The 19126-nt window shown below is 72.8% G+C and overlaps 1 protein-coding gene across 2 annotated transcripts in view; it reads left to right on the top strand.

Moving 5' to 3' along the window:
* DNAH2 (dynein axonemal heavy chain 2) overlaps nucleotides 1-19126 on the top strand; it is a 136762-nt gene that overhangs the window by 92958 nt on the left and 24678 nt on the right. For both annotated transcript variants that reach the window (XM_030546262.1, XM_030546263.1), the window contains exons 58-74: nucleotides 1143-1282; nucleotides 2006-2138; nucleotides 3725-3864; nucleotides 5491-5701; nucleotides 6986-7102; nucleotides 7230-7371; nucleotides 9692-9861; nucleotides 11970-12086; nucleotides 12167-12331; nucleotides 13496-13621; nucleotides 13839-13987; nucleotides 15263-15329; nucleotides 15558-15708; nucleotides 17008-17156; nucleotides 17281-17414; nucleotides 18208-18352; nucleotides 18544-18743. In XM_030546262.1, coding sequence (XP_030402122.1) covers nucleotides 1143-1282; nucleotides 2006-2138; nucleotides 3725-3864; nucleotides 5491-5701; nucleotides 6986-7102; nucleotides 7230-7371; nucleotides 9692-9861; nucleotides 11970-12086; nucleotides 12167-12331; nucleotides 13496-13621; nucleotides 13839-13987; nucleotides 15263-15329; nucleotides 15558-15708; nucleotides 17008-17156; nucleotides 17281-17414; nucleotides 18208-18352; nucleotides 18544-18743 — 2456 coding nt within the window. The remainder of the gene's footprint in view (nucleotides 1-1142; nucleotides 1283-2005; nucleotides 2139-3724; nucleotides 3865-5490; nucleotides 5702-6985; nucleotides 7103-7229; nucleotides 7372-9691; nucleotides 9862-11969; nucleotides 12087-12166; nucleotides 12332-13495; nucleotides 13622-13838; nucleotides 13988-15262; nucleotides 15330-15557; nucleotides 15709-17007; nucleotides 17157-17280; nucleotides 17415-18207; nucleotides 18353-18543; nucleotides 18744-19126) is intronic.

Consider the following 19126-nt stretch of genomic DNA (forward strand, 5'->3'; position numbering starts at 1 on the left):
TCCCTACCCACTGCCCCCTGCACCCTAGCTCCGCCGGTGCCCCTCACTCCCGACCCGCAGCCCCCTGCCCCCTAGCTCCGCCGGTGCCCCTCACTCCTGACCCGCAGCCCCCTGCCCCCTAGCTCCGCCGGTGCCCCTCACTCCCGACCCGCAGCCCCCTGCCCCCTAGCTCCACCGGTGCCCCTCACTCCCGACCCGCAGCCCCCTGCCCCCTAGCTCCGCCGGTGCCCCTCACTCCCGACCCGCAGCCCCCTGCCCCCTAGCTCCGCCGGTGCCCCTCACTCCCGACCCGCAGCCCCCTGCCCCCTAGCTCCGCCGGTGCCCCTCACTCCCGACCCGCAGCCCCCTGCCCCCTAGCTCCGCCGGTGCCCCTCACTCCCGACCCGCAGCCCCCTGCCCCCTAGCTCTGCCGGTGCCCCTCACTCCCGACCTGCAGCCCCCTGCCCCCCCAGCTCTGCCGGTGCCCCTCACTCCGGACCCGCAGCCCACTGCCACCCCAGCTCCGCCGGTGCCCCTCACTCCCGACCCGCAGCCCCCTGCCCCCCCAGCTCCGCCGGTGCCCCTCACTCCCTACCCACTGCCCCCTGCCCCCTAGCTCCGCCGGTGCCCCTCACTCCCGACCCGCGGCCCCCTGCCCCCCCAGCTCCGCCGGTGCCCCTCACTCCCGACCCGCGGCCCCCTGCCCCCTAGCTCCGCCAGTGCCCCTCACTCCCGACCCGCAGCCCCCTGCCCCCCAGCTCCGCCGGTGCCCCTCACTCCCGACCCGCAGCCCCCTGCCCCCTAGCTCTGCCGGTGCCCCTCACTCCCGACCCGCTGCTCCCTGCCCCCCAGCTCCGCCGGTGCCCCTCACTCCCGACCCGCAGCCCCCTGCCCCCTAGCTCCGCCGGTGCCCCTCACTCCCAACCCGCAGCCCCCTGCCCCCTAGCTCCGCCGGTGCCCCTCACTCCCGACCCGCAGCCCCTGCTAGCCCAGGCCCAGGCTCCTACACAGCTATGGCTGGTGTGAAGTGTCCCAATTGCCCCCCGGCAGCTGGCGCGTGGGTGCCGCTCACGGTGGCTGGAGGGGGTGGGTGGCCCGGGCCCCTTGGAGGGGGCACTGCCCGGGACCCTGTGCCCAGCTGCGAACACTTCCCCTGTGGTCAGATCCAGTCCGTGATCCTGGACGCGGCCCGAGCCGACGGGATCCCCGAGACGGCCGACAGCCTCTTCGGCTACCTGATCGAGAGGGTGCGGGACAACCTGCACGTGGTGGTCTGCCTCAGCCCCATCGGGGACCCCTTCAGGTGTGGGGCCGGCGTGGAGCAGCAGCGCCCCCTGGTGGGCAGCTCGGGCCTCGCCGGCAGCCGGGGGGGGGGAGCAGAGCTAGGAGCCCACAGCTGTGTTGGGGGGGGGCTAGTGAGGACATGGGGTGGGAGCGGGGCAGAGATGGGGGCAGGATGGGAGGGGCAGGGATGGGAGGGGATGGGAGCAGGGCAGAGATGGGGGCAGGATGGGAGGGGCAGGGCAGGGATGGGGACGGGGTGGGAGCTGGGCAGGGATGGGAGGGGCAGGGATGGGAGAGGGGTGGGAGCTGGGCAGGGATGGGGGCACGGATGGGAGCAGGGCAGAGATGGGAGCAGGGCAGAGATGGGGGGCAGGTTGGGAGGGGCAGGGCAGGACAGGGATGGGAGGGGGTGGTAGCTGGGCAGGGATGGGAGCAGGGCAGAGATGGGGGGCAGGTTGGGAGGGGCAGGGCAGGGATGGGAGCAGGGCAGAGATGGGGGGCAGGTTGGGAGGGGCAGGGCAGGGATGGGAGGGGGTGGTAGCTGGGCAGGGATGGGAGCAGGGCAGAGATGGGGGGCAGGTTGGGAGGGGCAGGGATGGGAGGGGGTGGTAGCTGGGCAGGGATGGGAGCAGGGCAGAGATGGGGGGCAGGTTGGGAGGGGCAGGGCAGGGCAGGGATGGGGGGCCGAGGGGAGGGGCAGAGGTGCGGGACGTGCTCAGCCTGGCGCCCCCTGTGCCCCCAGGAACTGGATCCGCCAGTACCCGGCGCTGGTGAACTGCACGACCATCGACTGGTTCTCCGAATGGCCCCACCAGGCGCTGCTGGAGGTGGCAGAGAAATACCTCGAGGGCGTGGACCTGGGGGCCCTGCCAGAGGTGAGAGCCGCACGCGGGGGGTGCTGGGGGGCAGGCTGGGGGCGCCGGGGGCCCAGCCGGAGGTGAGAGCCGCACGCGGGGGGTGCTGGGGGACAGGCCAGGGGCCCTGCCGGAGGTGAGAGCCGCATGCGGGGGGTCCTGGGGGGCAGGCTGGGGGCCCTGCCGGAGGTGAGAGCCGCATGTGGGGGGTGCTGGGGGGCAGGCCGGGGGCCCTGCCGGAGGTGAGAGCCGCACGAGGGGGGTGCTGGGGGGTAGGCCGGGGGCCCTGCCGGAGGTGAGAGCCGCATGCGGGGGGTCCTGGGGGGCAGGCCGGGGGCCCTGCCGGAGGTGAGAGCCGCATGCGGGGGGTGCTGGGGGGCAGGCCGGGGGCCCTGAGGGAGGTGAGAGCCGCACGAGGGGGGTGCTGGGGGGTAGGCCGGGGGCCCTGCCGGAGGTGAGAGCCGCACACGGTGTGCTGGGGGGCAGGCCGGGGGCCCTGCCGGACGTGAGAGCTACACACGGCGGGTGCTGGGGGGCAGGCCAGGGGCCCTGCCGGAGGTGAGAGCTGCACACGGGGTGCTGGGGGGCAGGCCGGGGGCCCTGCCGGAGGTGAGAGCCGCACGCGGGGGGTGCTGGGGGGCAGGCTGGGGGCGCCGGGGGCCCTGCCGGAGGTGAGAGCCGCACACGGGGTGCTGGGGGGCAGGCCAGGGGCCCTGCCGGAGGTGAGAGCCGCACGCGGGGAGTGCTGGGGGGCAGGCTGGGGGCGCCGGGGGCCCTGCCGGAGGTGAGAGCCGCACACGGGGTGCTGGGGGGCAGGCCAGGGGCCCTGCCGGAGGTGAGAGCCACACACGGGGGGTGCTGGGGGGCAGGCTGGGGGCCCTGCCGGATGTGAGAGCTACACACGGCGGGTGCTGGGGGGCAGGCCGGGGGCCCTGCCGGACGTGAGAGCTACACACGGCGGGTGCTGGGGGGCAGGCCCGGGGCGCCGGGGGCCCTGCCGGAGGTGAGAGCTGCACACGGGGGGTGCTGGGGGGCGCCGGGGGCCCTGCCGGAGGTGAGAGCCGCATGCGGGGGGTCCTGGGGGGCAGGCTGGGGCCCCTGCCGGAGGTGAGAGCCGCACGAGGGGGGTGCTGGGGGGTAGGCCGGGGGCCCTGCCGGAGGTGAGAGCCGCACACGGGGTGCTGGGGGGCAGGCCGTGGGCCCTGCCGGAGGTGAGAGCCGCACACGGCGGGTGCTGGGGGGCAGGCCGGGGCCCCCGGGAGATCGGCCGCAGGAGCCGGTGCTCAGAGTCAGTGCTGGGCGCTGCCCGGCCTGGCGGGGGGTCAGGGTCCCGGTCCCAGTTCTGCCTCCCAGACTCCCCTGGGCTTGGAACCGGACCCAGGAGCCTCCGGCTGGGCGCCCCCCCCCGCTGACCGGGCCCCATCTGGGCGCCCCCTCCCCCTCTGCCATCCCCACCCCAGCTGGGCGCCTCTCCCCTCCCCTCCCACTCCCCCTCTGCCGCCCCCACCCCTGCTGGGCGCCCCCTCCCCTCCTGCTCCCCCTCTGCCGCCCCCACCCCGGCTGGGTGCCCCCTCCCCTCTGCTGACCCAGCCCCCCTGCTCCCCCAGATCCACAGGAAGGTGGCCCGGATCTTCGTGACCATGCACTGGTCCGTGGCCTCCTACTCGCAGAAGATGCTGCTGGAGCTCAGGCGCCATAACTACGTCACCCCCACCAACTACCTGGAGCTGGTCTCGGGCTACAAGAAGTGAGTCCCGCGGGCCGGCCCCCGGGGTACGGGCTGGGGAGCCGAGAGCCCGATCCTACCCGGGGGCATGGGAGCCGAGGGGATCTGTCCGGACGTGGGGGTCTCCCCTGTGCTGGGCTGGTGAGAGCCGAGGGGATCTGCCCGGACGCGGAGGGGTCTCCCGGGGGTGGGCCGGAGGGAGCCGAGAGGATCTGCCCGGACGCGGAGGGGTCTCCCGGGGGTGGGCCGGAGGGAGCTGAGGGGATCTGTCCAGACACAGAGGGGTCTCCCGGGGGTGGGCCGGTGAGAGCTGAGGGGATCTGTCCAGACACAGAGGGGTCTCCCGGGGGTGGGCCGGTGGGAGCCGAGGGGATCTGTCTGGAAGCGGAGGGGTCTCCCGAGGGTGGGCCGGAGGGAGCCGAGGGGATCTGTCCAGACACAGAGGGGTCTCCCGGGGTGGGCCGGAGGGAGCCGAGGGGATCTGTCCGGACACGGGGGGGTCTCCCTGGGGTGGGCCGGAGGGAGCTGAGGGGATCTGTCCGGACGCGGGGGGATCTCCCTGGGGTGGGCCGGAGGGAGCTGAGGGGATCTGTCCGGACGTGGGGGGTCTCCCTGGGGTGGGCCGGAGGGAGCTGAGGGGATCTGTCCGGACGCGGGGGGATCTCCCTGGGGTGGGCCGGAGGGAGCTGAGGGGATCTGTCCGGACGCGGGGGGGTCTCCCCGGGGTGGGCGGGAGGGAGCTGAGGGGATCTGTCCGGACGCGGGGGGGTCTCCCTGGGGTGGGCCGGAGGGAGCTGAGGGGATCTGTCAGGATGCGGGGGGGGCTCACCCCGGGGTGGGCCGGAGGGAACTGAGGGGATCTGTCCGGACGCGGGAGGGTCTCCCTGGGGTGGGCCGGAGGGAGCTGAGGGGATCTGTCTGGATGTGGGGGGAGTCTCCCCGGGGTGGGCCGGAGGGAGCTGAGGGGATCTGTCTGGATGCGGGGGGGGTCTCCCCGGGGTGGGCCGGAGGGAGCTGAGGGGATCTGTCCGGACGCGGGGGGGGTCTCCCCGGGGTGGGCCGGAGGGAGCTGAGGGGATCTGTCCGGACGCGTGGGGGTCTCCCCGGGGTGGGCCGGAGGGAGCTGAGGGGATCTGTCCGGACGCGGGGGGGTCTCCCCGGGGTGGGCCGGAGGGAGCTGAGGGGTCTGTCCGGACGCGGGGGGGTCTCCCCGGGGTGGGCTAGAAGGAGCTGAGGGGATCTGTCCGGACGCGGGAGGGTCTCCCCGGGGTGGGCCGGAGGGAGCTGAGGGGATCTGCTGGGCTCCTGTAGCCCCATCCCCTGTGCTGAGTCCCAGAACTGGTGGGAAAAGGGTGGGCCGGTTTCCCACGGCAACTGTCATTTCAGCCTGAGACTGAAATATTTCACTGGCAGTGGGCATCACGGTGGCTCATGGGAGTTGTAGTTTGGGGGCCTCATGCTCCCATCCTCCTCTCTAGGCCAGGCACCCCAGCCAGACTACATCTCCCATGGGGCATCGCTGTGCCCCCTCCTGGGGAAGCAGCAGAGGAGTCCCTGCTGCATCATGGGGGCCGTAGTCCGGCAGAGCCCTGCCCGGCGCTGCAGGGCATGGCTCAGGCAGGGGGCCCCGGGGCCGTCTCCCCGCAGGCTCCTGGCGGAGAAGCGCAAGGAGCTGTCGGACCAGGCCAACAAGCTGCGCAGCGGGCTCTCCAAGATCGACGAGACGCGCCACAAGGTGGAGGTGATGTCGCTGGAGCTGGAGGAGGCCAAGAGGAAGGTGGCGGAGTTCCAGAAGCAGTGCGAGGAGTATCTGGTCATCATCGTGCGCCAGAAGAGGGAGGCCGACGAGCAGCAGAAGGTGAGGGGGGCGGCACCCTCCCCCAAGCCCCCTCTGTCCATCCACTCACCGGGGTCCTCTCTCCGCAGCCCATTGTCCTCCCACTGGCCGGAACCGGCTTCGACTTCTGAGCTGGGTCTCTGGGCCGTTGGGTCACCAGTCGCTGGGTCTCCATCCTCCAAGCCATCGGCCAGGGTCCCACATTCCCTCTCCGGTCCTGTGTCCCAACGAACTCCCTCTCCCCTTCCCTCGTTAAACCAGTAACACCCGGGGAAACTGAGTCCCAACCCCCTGCATGGAACCCCCTGGAAAAACAAGATAATCCCCCACTTCCTCACAGCGGGCTGATGGGCACGGGGGCTGGGCTCAGATCCGGGCACAGGCTGACGGGCTGTGGGGCCTGTCGCCGGGCTCAGATCTGGGCACAGGCTGACGGGCTGTGGGGCCTGGGGCCGGGCTCAGATCTGGGCACAGGCTGACGGGCTGTGGGGCCTGGGGCCGGGCTCAGATCCGGGCACAGGCTAATGGGCTGTGGGGCCTGGGGCCGGGCTCAGATCTGGGCACAGGCTAATGGGCTGTGGGGCCTGGGGCCAGGCTCGGATCCGGGCACAGGGGCTGTGATTGGATCTGGGTGTGGGAGTTGGATCTGGGCATGGGCTGACGGGTGCAGGGGTTTTGGATCTGGGCTCACAGGCGCAGGGGAGCTGGATCTGGGTGCAGGCTGACGGGCGCGGGGGTCCCGGATCCAGATGTGGGCTGAGGGGCACAGGAGGGCCCAGATTTGGGCTGCCGGGCGCGGGCTGAGGGGCGGGGGGGTCCCAGATCTGGGTGCTGGCTGAGGGGCGCGGGGGTCCCAGATCTGGGCCCGGGCTGAGGAGTGCGGGGGTCCCAGATCTGGATGCGGGCTGAGGGACACGGGGGTCCCAGATCTGGGCGCGGGCTGAGGAGCGCGGGGGTCACAGATCTGAGCGTGGGCTGCCGGGCGCGGGGGTCCCGGCTCTGCCATGGGCTGAGGGGCGTGGGCTGCCGGGCATGGGGGTCCCGGCTCTGCCGCAGGCTGAGGGGCACGGGGGTCCCAGATCTGGGTGCGGGCTGAGGGGCGCAGGGGTCCCAGATCTGGGTGCGGGCTGTGGGGCATGGGGGTCCCGGCTCTGCCGTGGGCTGAGGGGCACCGGCTGCCAGGCGTGGGGGTCCTGGCTCTGCCGCGGGCTGAGGGGCGCGGGGGTCCCAGATGCGGGTGCGGGCTGCCGGGTGCAGGGGTCCCGGCTCCGCCCCTGACGGGGACCCCTGCCTGGCTCTCCCCAGACGGTGGGCGCTAACAGCGAGAAGATCGCCGCGGAGGAGATCAAGTGCAAGACGCTGGCTGACAACGCCCAGAAGGACCTGGAGGAGGCGCTGCCCGCGCTGGAGGAGGCCGTGAAGGTAACGGGCAATGGGGCTGGCACCCGGCTGCTCCGGCTCTGGGGTCCGTCCTGTGGGTGGTGCCTCAGAGCCCCTGGCAGGGGGCCTCCCCCTCGGGCACCTCCCCGACCAGCCTCGTCCCCGCCAGGCCCTGGAGTCGCTCAACAAGAAGGACATGACGGAGATCAAGTCGTACGGGCGCCCGCCCACGCTGGTGGAGACGGTGATGCAGGCCGTCATGATCCTGCGCGGCAACGAGCCCACCTGGGCCGAGGCCAAGAGGCAGCTGGGTGAGGAGTGGGGAGGGGCTGGGGCAGATGGGGGATTGAGGGGGACTTGGGCTAAGGGGGAGGAGCCTGGGGTTGGGGGCAGAACTAAGGGGTGGAGCCTAAATCAAGAGGGTAGCGGGTGGGGCGCAGGGGGAGCTGGGAGCCCGGCACCGGGCTGGGGGCAGTGGGTGAGGTGGGCAGCATGTGGGGCACAGGAGGGGGCGCAGGGGGACCCGGGGGCCAGGCGCCGGGCTGGGGGCAGCGGGTGAGTTGGGCAGCGTGTGCGGGGTGCAGGGGGAGCTTGGGGCCAGGCGCCGGGCTGGGGGCAGCGGGTGAGGTGGCCAGTGGGTGGGGTGCAGGAGGGGGCGCAGGGGGACCCCGGGGCCAGGCGCTGGGCTGGGGACAGTGGGTGAGGTGGGCAGCATGTGGGGCGCAGCGGGAGCTGGGGGCCAGGCGCTGGGCTGGGGACAGTGGGTGAGGTGGGCAGCATGTGGGGCGCAGGGGGAGCTGGGGGCCAGGCGCTGGGCTGGGGACAGTGGGTGAGGTGGGCAGCGTGTGGGGTGCAGGGGGAGCTGGGGGCCAGGCGCTGGGCTGGGGACAGTGGGTGAGGTGGGCAGCATGTGGGGCGCAGCGGGAGCTGGGGGCCAGGCGCTGGGCTGGGGACAGTGGGTGAGGTGGGCAGCATGTGGGGCGCAGGGGGAGCTGGGGGCCAGGCGCTGGGCTGGGGACAGTGGGTGAGGTGGGCAGCGTTTGGGGCACAGGGGGAGCCGGGGGCCAGGCGCTGGGCTGGGGGCAGCGGGTGAGGTGGGCAGCGTGTGGGGCGCACAGGGACCCGGGGGCCAGGCGCTGGGCTGGGGGCAGCGTGTGGGGCGCAGGGGGAGCCGGGGGCCAGGCGCCGGGCTGGGGACAGTGGGTGAGGCGGGCAGCGTGTGGGGTGCACGGGGACCCGGGGGCCAGGCGCTGGGCTGGGGACAGTGGGTGAGGTGGGCAGCATGTGGGGCGCAGGGGGACCCGGGGGCCAGGCGCTGGGCTGGGGGCAGCATGTGGGGCGCAGGGGGAGCTGGGGGCCAGGCGCCGGGCTGGGGGCAGCGTGTGGGGCGCAGGGGGAACCGGGGGCCAGGCGCTGGGCTGGGGGCAGCGTGTGGGGCGCAGGGGGAGCCGGGGGCCAGGCGCTGGGCTGGGGGCAGCATGTGGGGCGCAGGGGGAGCTGGGGGCCAGGCGCCGGGCTGGGGGCAGCGTGTGGGGCGCAGGGGGAACCGGGGGCCAGGCGCTGGGCTGGGGGCAGCGTGTGGGGTGCAGGGGGAGCCGGGGGCCAGGTGCCGGGCTGGGGGCAGCGTGTGGGACGCAGGGGGACCCGGGGGCCAGGCACTGGGCTGGGGGCAGCGTGTGGGGCGCAGGGGGAGCTGGGGGCCAGGCGCCGGGCTGGGGGCAGCGTGTGGGGCGCAGGGGGACCCGGGGGCCAGGCACTGGGCTGGGGGCAGCGTGTGGGGCGCAGGGGGAGCCGGGGGCCAGGTGCCGGGCTGGGGGCAGCGTGTGGGACGCAGGGGGACCCGGGGGCCAGGCACTGGGCTGGGGGCAGCGTGTGGGGCGCAGGGGGAGCTGGGGGCCAGGCGCCGGGCTGGGGGCAGCGTGTGGGGCGCAGGGGGACCTGGGGGCCAGGCGCCGGGCTGGGGGCAGCGTGTGGGGCGCAGGGGGAACCGGGGGCCAGGCGCTGGGCTGGGGGCAGCGTGTGGGGCGCAGGGGGAACCGGGGGCCAGGCGCCGGGCTGGGGGCAGCGTGTGGGGCGAAGGGGGAACCGGGGGCCAGGCGCCGGGCTGGGGGCAGCGTGTGGGGCGCAGGGGGAACCGGGGGCCAGGCGCTGGGCTGGGGGCAGCGTGTGGGGCGCAGGGGGAACCGGGGGCCAGGCGCTGGGCTGGGGGCAGCGTGTGGGGCGCAGGGGGAGCCGGGGGCCAGGCGCCGGGCTGGGGGCAGCGTGTGGGGCGCAGGGGGAGCCGGGGGCCAGGCGCCGGGCTGGGGGCAGCGTGTGGGGCGCAGGGGGAACCGGGGGCCAGGCGCCGAGCTGGGGGCAGCGTGTGGGGCGCAGGGGGAGCTGGGGGCCAGGCGCCGGGCTGGGGGCAGCGTGTGGGGCGCAGGGGGAGCTGGGGGCCAGGCGCCGGGCTGGGGGCAGCGGGTGAGGTGGGCGCCGTGGGCACCCTCCCCTGCCGCTCCGTGTGCAATGGGATCCCAGCGGCAGCCCGGAGGGGAGGCAGGGCCCTGCCAGGGCCCCAGAGGGGCTGCCCCTCGCGGGTCAGCGCCAGGCAGGCTGTGCCCAGCCTGTGCCAGCCCCCTCGGTGCCCCCCAGGCGAGGCCACGTTCATCAAGCAGCTGATCAACTTCGACAAGGACAACATCTCGGACAAGGTGCTGAAGAAGATCAGCGGCTTCTGCTCCCAGCCCGACTTCCAGCCCGACATCATCGGGCGCGTCTCGCTCGCCGCCAAGTCCCTCTGCATGTGGGTGCGCGCCATGGAGGTGAGGGGCGCCGCGGGGCGGGGAGGGGCAGGGCCACGGGCACGGGCAGGGGGAGAGGGGCGGGGCCACGGGGAGGGGAGGGGAGGGGCAGGGCCATGGGGAGGGGGAGGGAGCTGAGGAGGGGAGGGGCGGGGCCATAGGCACGGGGAGGGGCCAGGCACCAGCCATGGTACAGGGAGGGGAGGGGTCGGCCAGGGGCAGGGGGAGGGAGCTGAGGAGGGGAGGGGCCAGGCACCAGCCATGGGCAGGGGGAGGGATTTGGGAAGGGGAGGGGCTAGGCACCAGCCATGGGCAGGGGGAGGAATTTGGGAAGGGGCGGGGCCAGCCATGGGCAGAGGGAGGGAGCTGGGAGGTGGCAGGAGGGGAGTGCCAGGCTGGGGGCAGGTGGTGCCGGGCTGGGGGCAGGTGGTGCCGGGCTGGGGACAAAGGAGTTGGCAGGACGATGGGTGTGAGTGAAAACTGTGAAGACAAGAAGGAGAAAGAGAAACAAATGTCAGGTTCTCTCCCCGGCTCTGGGAGGGGAATGAGCTCTGCTGGGTTAGAGCAGGGGGGGCTGGGAGCCAGGACTCCTGGGGTCTCTCCCCGGCTCTGGGAGGGGAGTTGGGGCTGGTGGGTTAGAGCAGGGGGGGCTGGGAGCCAGGACGCCTGGGTTCTCTCCCCGGCTCTGGGAGGGGACTGGGGGCTGGTGGTTAGAGCAGGGGGGGCTGGGAGCCAGGACTCCTGGGATCTCTCCTCGGCTCTGGGAGGGGACTGGGGACTGGTGGTTAGAGCAGGGGGGCTGGGAGCCAGGACGCCTGGGTTCTCTCCCCAGCTCTGGGAGGGAAGTGGGGGCTGGTGGGTCGGAGCAGGGGGGGCTGGGAGCCAGGACTCCTGGGTTCTCTCCCCAGCTCTGGGAGGGGAGTGGGGGCTGGTGGGTCGGAGCAGGGGGGCTGGGAGCCAGGACGCCTGGGTTCTCTCCCCAGCTCTGGGAGGGGAGTGGGGGCTGGTGGGTCGGAGCAGGGGGGGCTGGGAGCCAGGACTCCTGGGTTCTCTCCCCGGCTCTGGGAGGGGAGTGGGGGCTGGTGGGTGAGAGCAGGGGGGGCTGGGAGCCAGGACTCCTGGGTTCTCTCCCCAGCTCTGGGAGGGGAGTGGGGGCTGGTGGGTTATAGCAGGGGGGGCTGGGAGCCAGGACTCCTGGGTTCTCTCCCTGGCTCTGGGAGGGGAGTGGGGGCTGGTGGTTAGAGCAGGGGGGGCTGGGAGCCAGGACTCCTGGGTTCTCTCCCCGGCTCTGGGAGGGGAGTGGGGGCTGGTGGGTCAGAGCAGGAGGGCTGGGAGCCAGGACTCCTGGGTTCTCTCCCCTGCTCTGGGAGGGCAGTGGGGGCTGGTGGTTAGAGCAGGGGGTGTGGGGGGCAGGACTCCTGGGTTCTCTCCCCGGCTCTGCGAGGGGAATGAGCTCTGCTGGGTTAGAGCAGGGGGGCTGGGAGCCAGGACGCCTGGGTTCTCTCCCGGGCTCTGGGAGGGGAGTGGGGGCTGGTGGGTTAGAGCAGGGGGGCTGGGAGCCAGGACTCCTGGGTTCTCTCTCTGGGAGGGGAGTGGGGGCTGGTGGGTTAGAGCAGGGGGGCTGGGAGCCAGGACTCCTGGGTTCTCTCCCCGGCTCTGGGAGGGGAGTGGGGGCTGGTGGGTTAGAGCAGGAGGGCTGGGAGCCAGGACTCCTGGGTTCTCTCCCCTGCTCTGGGAGGGCAGTGGGGGCTGGTGGTTAGAGCAGGGGGTGTGGGGGGCAGGACTCCTGGGTTCTCTCCCCAGCTCTGGGAGGGGAGTAGGGGCTGGCAGGTTAGAGCAGGGGGGTTGGGAGCCAGGACTCCTGGGTTCTCTCCCTGGCTCTGGGAGGGGAGTGGGGGCTGGTGGGTTAGAGCAGGGGGGCTGGGAGCCAGGACTCCTGGGTTCTCTCCCTGGCTCTGGGAGGGGAGTGGGGGCTGGGAGCCAGGACTCCTGGGTTCTCTCACCGGCTCTGGGAGGGCAATGGGGGCTGGTGGTTAGAGTGGGGGGGGCGGGGGGCAGGACTCCGGGGTTCTCTCTCCCAGGCCAGGGGCAGTGCTGTGCGGGGGGCTCACCGTTTGCTCCCCCCCCAGATGTACGGCCGGATTTACCGGGTGGTGGAGCCCAAGCGCGCCCGCATGAATGCCGCCATGGCCCAGCTGGCTGAGAAGCAGGCATCCCAGGCCGAGGCGCAGGAGAAGCTGCGGGAGGTCAGTGTGCCGGCCGGCGGGGAGGGGGGCGATGCCGGGCTGGGCGCAGCGCGGGGGGGCTCACGGCTCTGCCCCCCCAGCTGGCGGAGAAGCTGGAGCGGCTGAAGCAGGAGTACGAGGAGAAGCTGGCACAGAAGGAGGATCTGCGCCAGCGCTCTGAGGAGATGGAGATCAAGCTGGACCGCGCCGACAAGCTGGTCTCGGGGCTGGCGGGGGAGAAGGCGCGCTGGGAGGAGACGGTGCAGGTGGGTGAGCCCCGGGGGGCGGTATCTGGGGGGCAGCGATGCCATAGCCAGGTGGGGGGCACAGGGATCCCAGCAGGGGGAGGAGGATCTGGGGGCAGGGGCTCGGGGACAGCGATGCCATAGCCAGGCAGGGGGGGAGGGATCCCAGCGGGGCGGTGGAGGATCTAGGGGGCAGGGATTCAGGGACAGCGATGCCATAGCCAGGCCGGGGGGGGGGTCCCAGCGGGGCAGTGGAGGATCTAGGGGGCAGGGACTCTGGGACAGCGATGCCATAGCCAGGCCGGGGGGGGGGGTCCCAGCGGGGCAGTGGAGGATCTAGGGGGCAGGGACTCTGGGACAGCGATGCCATAGCCAGGCCGGGGGGGGGGTCCCAGTGGGGCAGTGGAGGATCTAGGGGGCAGGGACTCTGGGACAGCGATGCCATAGCCAGGCCGGGGGGGGGCAGGGATCCCAGCGGGGGGAGGAGGATCTGGGGGCAGGGACTCGGGGACAGTGATGCCATAGCCAGGCCGGGGGGGGGGCAGGGATCCCAGCGGGGGGAGGAGGATCTGGGGGCAGGGACTCGGGGACAGTGATGCCATAGCCAGGCCAGGGGGGGACAGGGATCCCAGCCGTGGGGAGGATCTGGGGGCAGGGACTCGGGGACAGCGATGCCATAGCCAGGCAGGGGGACAGGGATCCCAGCTGTGGGGAGGATCTGGAGGTAGGGAATCAAGCAGGGAGTAGCCAGCCCAGGGGCAGGGATCCCAGTGGGTGGGATCTGGGAAGTGGGGATCCTAGTGAGGGGGGAGCTGCAGGGATCCCAGCCGGAGGGGGAGGGGGAGGGGGCAGGGATCCCAGAGGGCAGTGGAGGTGGGGATCCCAGCCGGGGCAGGAGCGGGGCCAGGGATCCCAGAGGGGCAGTGGGGGCAGGAGTGGGGTCAGGTATCCCAGGGGGACAGTGGGGTAGGATTCCAGGGGGGCAGTGGGGGCAGGAGCGGGGCCAGGGATCCCAGGGGGGCAGTGGGGCCAGGAGCGGGGCCAGGGTTCCCAGGGGGGCAGTGGGGGCAGGAGCGGGGGCAGGAGCGGGGCCAGGGATCCCAGAGGGGCAGTGGGGCAGGATCCCAGGGGGGCAGTGGGGCGGGATCCGGCGCCTCGGGGCTCTCAGCCGGGCTCTCTCCGCAGGGGCTGGAGGAGGACCTGGGCTACGTGGTGGGCGACTGCCTGCTGGCCGCCGCCTTCCTGTCCTACATGGGGCCCTTCCTGTCTGGCTACCGCGACGAGATCGTCTCCAACATCTGGATGAAGCAGGTGCCTGGCACCCGCGGGTGCTCAGAGCCCCACCCGGGGGCCACCCTCTCCGGCCCCACACGCCCCCGAGGCTCCAGGGGGCAGGCGGGGTCGCTGGCTTCGAGCCACGCTGGCCAAGGCCTCTCACTGGGCTCCGGGCACTTACCCCTGAGAGCCCAGTGCCATGGGGCAGCCGGGGGGCGGGCAGCCCCAGTGACCCTGTGCTCTGTGCCCACAGATCCGGGAGCTGCAGGTGCCCTGCTCGCCCCGGTTCACCTTCGACAGCTTCCTCTGCAACCCCACCATCGTACGCACCTGGAACCTGCAGGGGCTGCCCTCCGACGCCTTCTCCACCGAAAACGGGCTGATCGTCACCCGCGGCAACCGGTGCGGGGCCCCACCCAGTCCTGACATGCGCCAACCTCTGGGGCGGGGCGGCTGGTTACCCAGGGACCCCTCCCCTGGTTGTGCGATGCCCCCACTTCTGGGGTGGAGCAGCTGGTTACCCAGGGACCCCTCGCCTGGCGCTGAGATGCAGCCACACTGGGGCGGGGCAGCCGGTTACCCAGGGACCCCTGGCCTGGTGCTGAGATGCAGCCACCTCTGGGGCGGGGCAGCCGGTTACCCAGGGACCCCTGGCCTGGCGCTGAGATGCAGCCACCTCTGGGGCGGGGTGGCCTGTTACCCAGGAACCCCTCCCCCGGTTGTGCGATGCCCCCACCTCTGGGGTGGAGCAGCTGGTTACCCAGGGACCCCTCACCTGGCGCTGAGATGCAGCCACCTCTGGGGTGGGGCAGCTGGTTACACAGGGACCCCTCACCTGGTGCTGAGATGCAGCCACCTCTGGGGTGGGGCAGCTGGTTACCCAGGGACCCCTGGCCTGGCGCTGAGATGCAGCCACCTCTGGGGCGGGGTGGCCTGTTACCCAGGGACCCCTCCCCTGGTTCTGCGATGTGCCCACCTCTGGGGCGGGAGGCCGGTTACCCAGGGACCCCTCCCCTGGTTCTGCGATGTGCCCACCTCTGGGGCGGGTGGCTGGTTACCCAAGGACCCCTCCCCTGGTTCTGCTATGTGCCCACCTCTGGGGCGGGAGGCCGGTTACCCAGGGACCCCTCGCCCAGTGCTGAGATGCCCCCACCTCTGGGGCGGGAGGCCAGTTACCCAGGGACCCCTCCCTCAGTTCTGTGATGCCCCCACCTCTGGGGCGGGAGGCCGGTTACCCAGGGACCCCTCGCCCGGCGCTGAGATGTGCCCACCTCTGGGGCGGGAGGCCGGTTACCCAGGGACCCCTCCCTCAGTTCTGTGATGCCCCCACCTCTGGGGCGGGAGGCCGGTTACCCAGGGACCCCTCCCTCAGTTCTGTGATGCCCCCACCTCTGGGGCGGGAGGCCGGTTACCCAGGGACCCCTCGCCTGGCGCTGAGATGTGCCCACCTCTGGGGCGGGAGGCCGGTTACCCAGGGACCCCTCGCCCGGCGCTGAGATGTGCCCACCTCTGGGGCGGGAGGCCGGTTACCCAGGGACCCCTTGCCCTGGGTGGGGCATGGCAGCCGTTTCCCAGCTGCGCTGGGGGGCACAGGGGCAGGTGAGGCTGGGACGGGGGGCGGACGCTGGGTGCTGGCCGGCTCCGGGCCCCAGTGATCTGCCCCGTCCCCGTTGCCAGGTGGCCGCTGATGATCGACCCGCAGTGCCAGGCCTCCCAATGGATCAAGAACATGGAAGCCGCCAAGGTGAGCAGCAGGGGGCGGGCGCTGGAGTCCCCTCACCCTGGGGGCGGAGCTGACTGGAGCCACGCCCCCTACTAGGCCCCACCCCATCACAGCTGGTGCCCTGCCATGTGCCCTCTGCACTCTCCTCCCGGCTCCTGTCCACCCCGTGCCCCCGGGGGCTGGCAGCTGGGGGGCGGCAGAGGGTCCGGGGGGGCTGGCTGCTCACCCTGGTGCTGGCGCCCCCCGCAGGGCCTGAAGATCATTGACCTGCAGATGGGCGACTACCTGCGGGTGCTGGAGCGCGCCGTGCAGTTCGGCTCGCCCGTGCTGCTGCAGAACGTGCAGGAGGAGCTGGACCCCTCGCTCGCCCCCATCCTCAACAAGTCCGTCACCAGAGTGGGTGAGGCCGGGCGCCGGGGCCTCCGCTGGGGGTGGGGGGCGGGGGGCTGGAGCCGGGACTCCTGGGTTTTCTCCCCACCTCTGGGAGGGAAGTGGGTGCTGGTGTGTCAGAGCAGGGGGGGCTGGGAGCCAGGACTCTTGGGTTCTCTCCCCACCTCTGGGAGGGGAGTGGGGGCTGGTGGGTCAGAGCAGGAGGGGCTGGGAGCCAGGACTCCTGGGTTCTCTCCCCACCTCTGGGAGGGGAGTAGGGGCTGGTGGGTCAGAGCAGGGGGCGCTGGGAGCCAGGACTCCTGGGTTCTCTCCTGGCTCTGGGAAGGGAGTGGGGGCTGGTGGTTAGAGCTGGGGGGCTGGGGGCTGGGAGCCAGGACTCCTGGGTTCTCTCCCTGGCTCTGGGAGGGGAGTGGGGGCTGGTGGGTTAGAGCAGGGGGGGGCTGGGAGCCAAGACTCCTGGGTTCTCTCCCCACCTCTGGGAAGGGAGTGGGAGCTGGTGGGTCAGAGCAGGGGGTGCGGGGAGCCAGGACTCCTGGGTTCTCTCCCCGGCTCTGGGAGGGGAGTGGGGGCTGGTGGTTAGAGCAGGGGGGCTGGGAGCCAGGACTCCTGGGTTCTCTCCCTGGCTCTGGGAGGGGAGTGGGGGCTGGTGGGTTAGAGCAGGGGGGGGCTGGGAGCCAGGACTCCTGGGTTCTCTCCCCACCTCTGGGAAGGGAGTGGGAGCTGGTGGGTCAGAGCAGGGGGGGCGGGGAGCCAGGACTCCTGGGTTCTCTCCCCGGCTCTGGGAGGGGAGTGGGGGCTGGTGGTTAGAGCAGGGGGGCTGGGAGCCAGGACTCCTGGGTTCTCTCCCCACCTCTGGGAAGGGAGTGGGAGCTGGTGGGTCAGAGCAGGGGGGGCGGGGAGCCAGGACTCCTGGGTTCTCTCCCCGGCTCTAGGAGGGGAGCGGAGTGGGGGCTGGGAGCCAGGACTCCTGGGTTCTCTCCCCGGCTCTGGGAGCGGAGTGGGGGCTGGTGGTTAGAGCGGGGGGGGCTGGGAGCCACTACTCCTGGGTTCTCTCCCCGGCTCTGGGAGGGGAGTGGGGGCTGGTGGTTAGAGCGGGGGGGACTGGGAGCCAGGACTCCTGGGTTCTCTCCCCGGCTCTGGGAGGGGAGTGGGGGCTGGTGGGTTAGAGCGGGGGGGGCTGGGAGCCAGGACTCCTGGGTTCTCTCCCGGCTCTGGGAGGGGCGTGGGGGTGGCCCGGGGCCCCTGCTCACATCCCCAGGCAGGGCCCGGCTGCATTTGGGGGGCCCTGACTGCCCCGTGTCCGTGCCAGGCGGGCGCCTGCTGCTGCGGCTGGCGGACAAGGAGGTGGAGTACAGCCCCGACTTCCGCTTCTACCTCACCACCAAGCTGTCGAACCCCCACTACACCCCGGAGACCTCCTCCCAGACCACCATCGTCAACTTCGCCGTCAAGGAGCAGGTGGGGCGGGGCTGGGGCCTGGAGGCGGGACTGGAGATGGGGGGCTCGTGGGGGCTGGCTTGCTCCGGGGGGACGCCCAGCCTGCAGCAGCCCGACCAGGCCCTGACGCCCCTCACCTCGGCAGGGCTTGGAGGCCCAGCTGCTGGGCATCGTGGTGCGGAAGGAGCGGCCCGAGCTGGAGGAGCAGAAGGACTCGCTCGTGCTCAACATCGCGGCTGGCAAGAGGAAGCTGAAGGAGCTGGAGGACGAGATTCTGAGGTGGGGCTGGGGTGGGGCGGCTCGTTACCCAGGGACCCCTCGCCCAGCGCTGAGATGCAGCCACCTCTGGGGCGGGGCGGCCGGTTACCCAGGGACCCCTCGCCCAGCGCTGAGATGCAGCCACCTCTGGGGAGGGGCAGCCGGTTACCCAGGGACCCCTCGCCCAGCGCTGAGATGCAGCCACCTCTGGGGCGGGGCGGCCGGTTACCCAGGGACCCCTCGCCCAGCGCTGAGATGCAGCCACCTCTGGGGCGGGGCGGCCGGTTACCCAGGGACCCCTCGCCCAGCGCTGAGATGCAGCCACCTCTGGGGCGGGGCGGCCGGTTACCCAGGGACCCCTCGCCCGGCGCTGAGATGCAGCCACCTCTGGGGCGGGGCGGCCGGTTACCCAGGGACCCCTCGCCCAGCGCTGAGATGCAGCCACCTCTGGGGCGGGGCGGCCGGTTACCCAGGGCCCCCTCGCCCGGCGCTGAGATGCAGCCACCTCTGGGGCGGGGCGGCCGGTTACCCAGGGACCCCTCGCCCAGCGCTGAGATGCAGCCACTTCTGAGGTGGGGCGGCCAGTTACACAGGGACCCCTCGCCCAGCGCTGGGATGCAGCCACCTCTGGGGTGGGGCGGGTGGTTACACAGGGACCCCTCGCCCAGCACTGAGATGCGGCCCCGTGTCCCGTTCCCCGGTGAACAGAAAGGGGGTGTATCTTAGAGGGCACAGGGCAGGATTGGGGACCTGGCTGCACCGGCAGGGGGGCGACGGGTGCCTGCTGACCCTTGGCCGCCGCCCGTCCCCGCAGGCTGCTGAACGAAGCCACCGGCTCGCTGCTGGACGACGTGCAGCTGGTGAACACCCTGCAGACCTCCAAGGTGACGGCCAGCGAGGTGACGGAGCAGCTGGAGACCAGCGAGACCACGGAGATCAAGATCGACACCGCCCGCGAGGTGAGGGGGGCCGGGGCTGCCTGGGGGGGGTTCTGCCCCATGGGCTTCAACCTGGCTCCCTGGCAACGCCAGCCGTGCCCAGGGGGTCCTGCGGGAGACATGCCGAGCCCCAGGAGGGCGTGTGGGTGCGGGGTGAACGCCCTCTGGGGTTCCTTCCCCGGGGCTGACGGGCGCTGTGCTCCGCCCACTAGGCCTACAGGCCCTGCGCCCAGAGAGCCTCCATCCTCTTCTTCGTGCTCAACGACATGGGCCGCATCGACCCCATGTACCAGTTCTCCCTGGACGCCTACATCGACCTCTTCAACGTGAGCATCCACAAGAGCCACCGCAGCGCCAGGCTGGAGGAGCGGATCCGCTACCTGAACGAGTACCACACCTACGCCGTGTACAGGTACGGGGTCAGGGAGCTCCCGCGCCGGGTACGGGGACCTCCCACGCTGAATACGGGGCCGCCCCCTACACTGGGTACAGGTACGGGGTCGGGGAGCTCCCGCGCCGGGTACGGGGACCTCCCACGCTGGGTACGGGGCCGCCCCCTACACTGGGTACAGGTACGGGGTCGGGGAGCTCCCGCGCCGGGTACGGGGACCTCCCACGCTGGGTACGGGGCCGCCCTCTACACTGGGTACAGGTACGGGGTCGGGGAGCTCCCGTGCCGGGTACGGGGACCACCCACGCTGGGTACGGGGCCGCCCTCTACACTGGGTACAGGTACGGGGTCGGGGAGCTCCCGCGCCGGGTACGGGGACCTCCCACGCTGGGTACGGGGCCGCC

This window comes from Gopherus evgoodei, unplaced genomic scaffold, assembly GCF_007399415.2.
Source record: "Gopherus evgoodei ecotype Sinaloan lineage unplaced genomic scaffold, rGopEvg1_v1.p scaffold_43_arrow_ctg1, whole genome shotgun sequence".
Lineage (NCBI taxonomy): Eukaryota > Metazoa > Chordata > Testudines > Testudinidae > Gopherus > Gopherus evgoodei.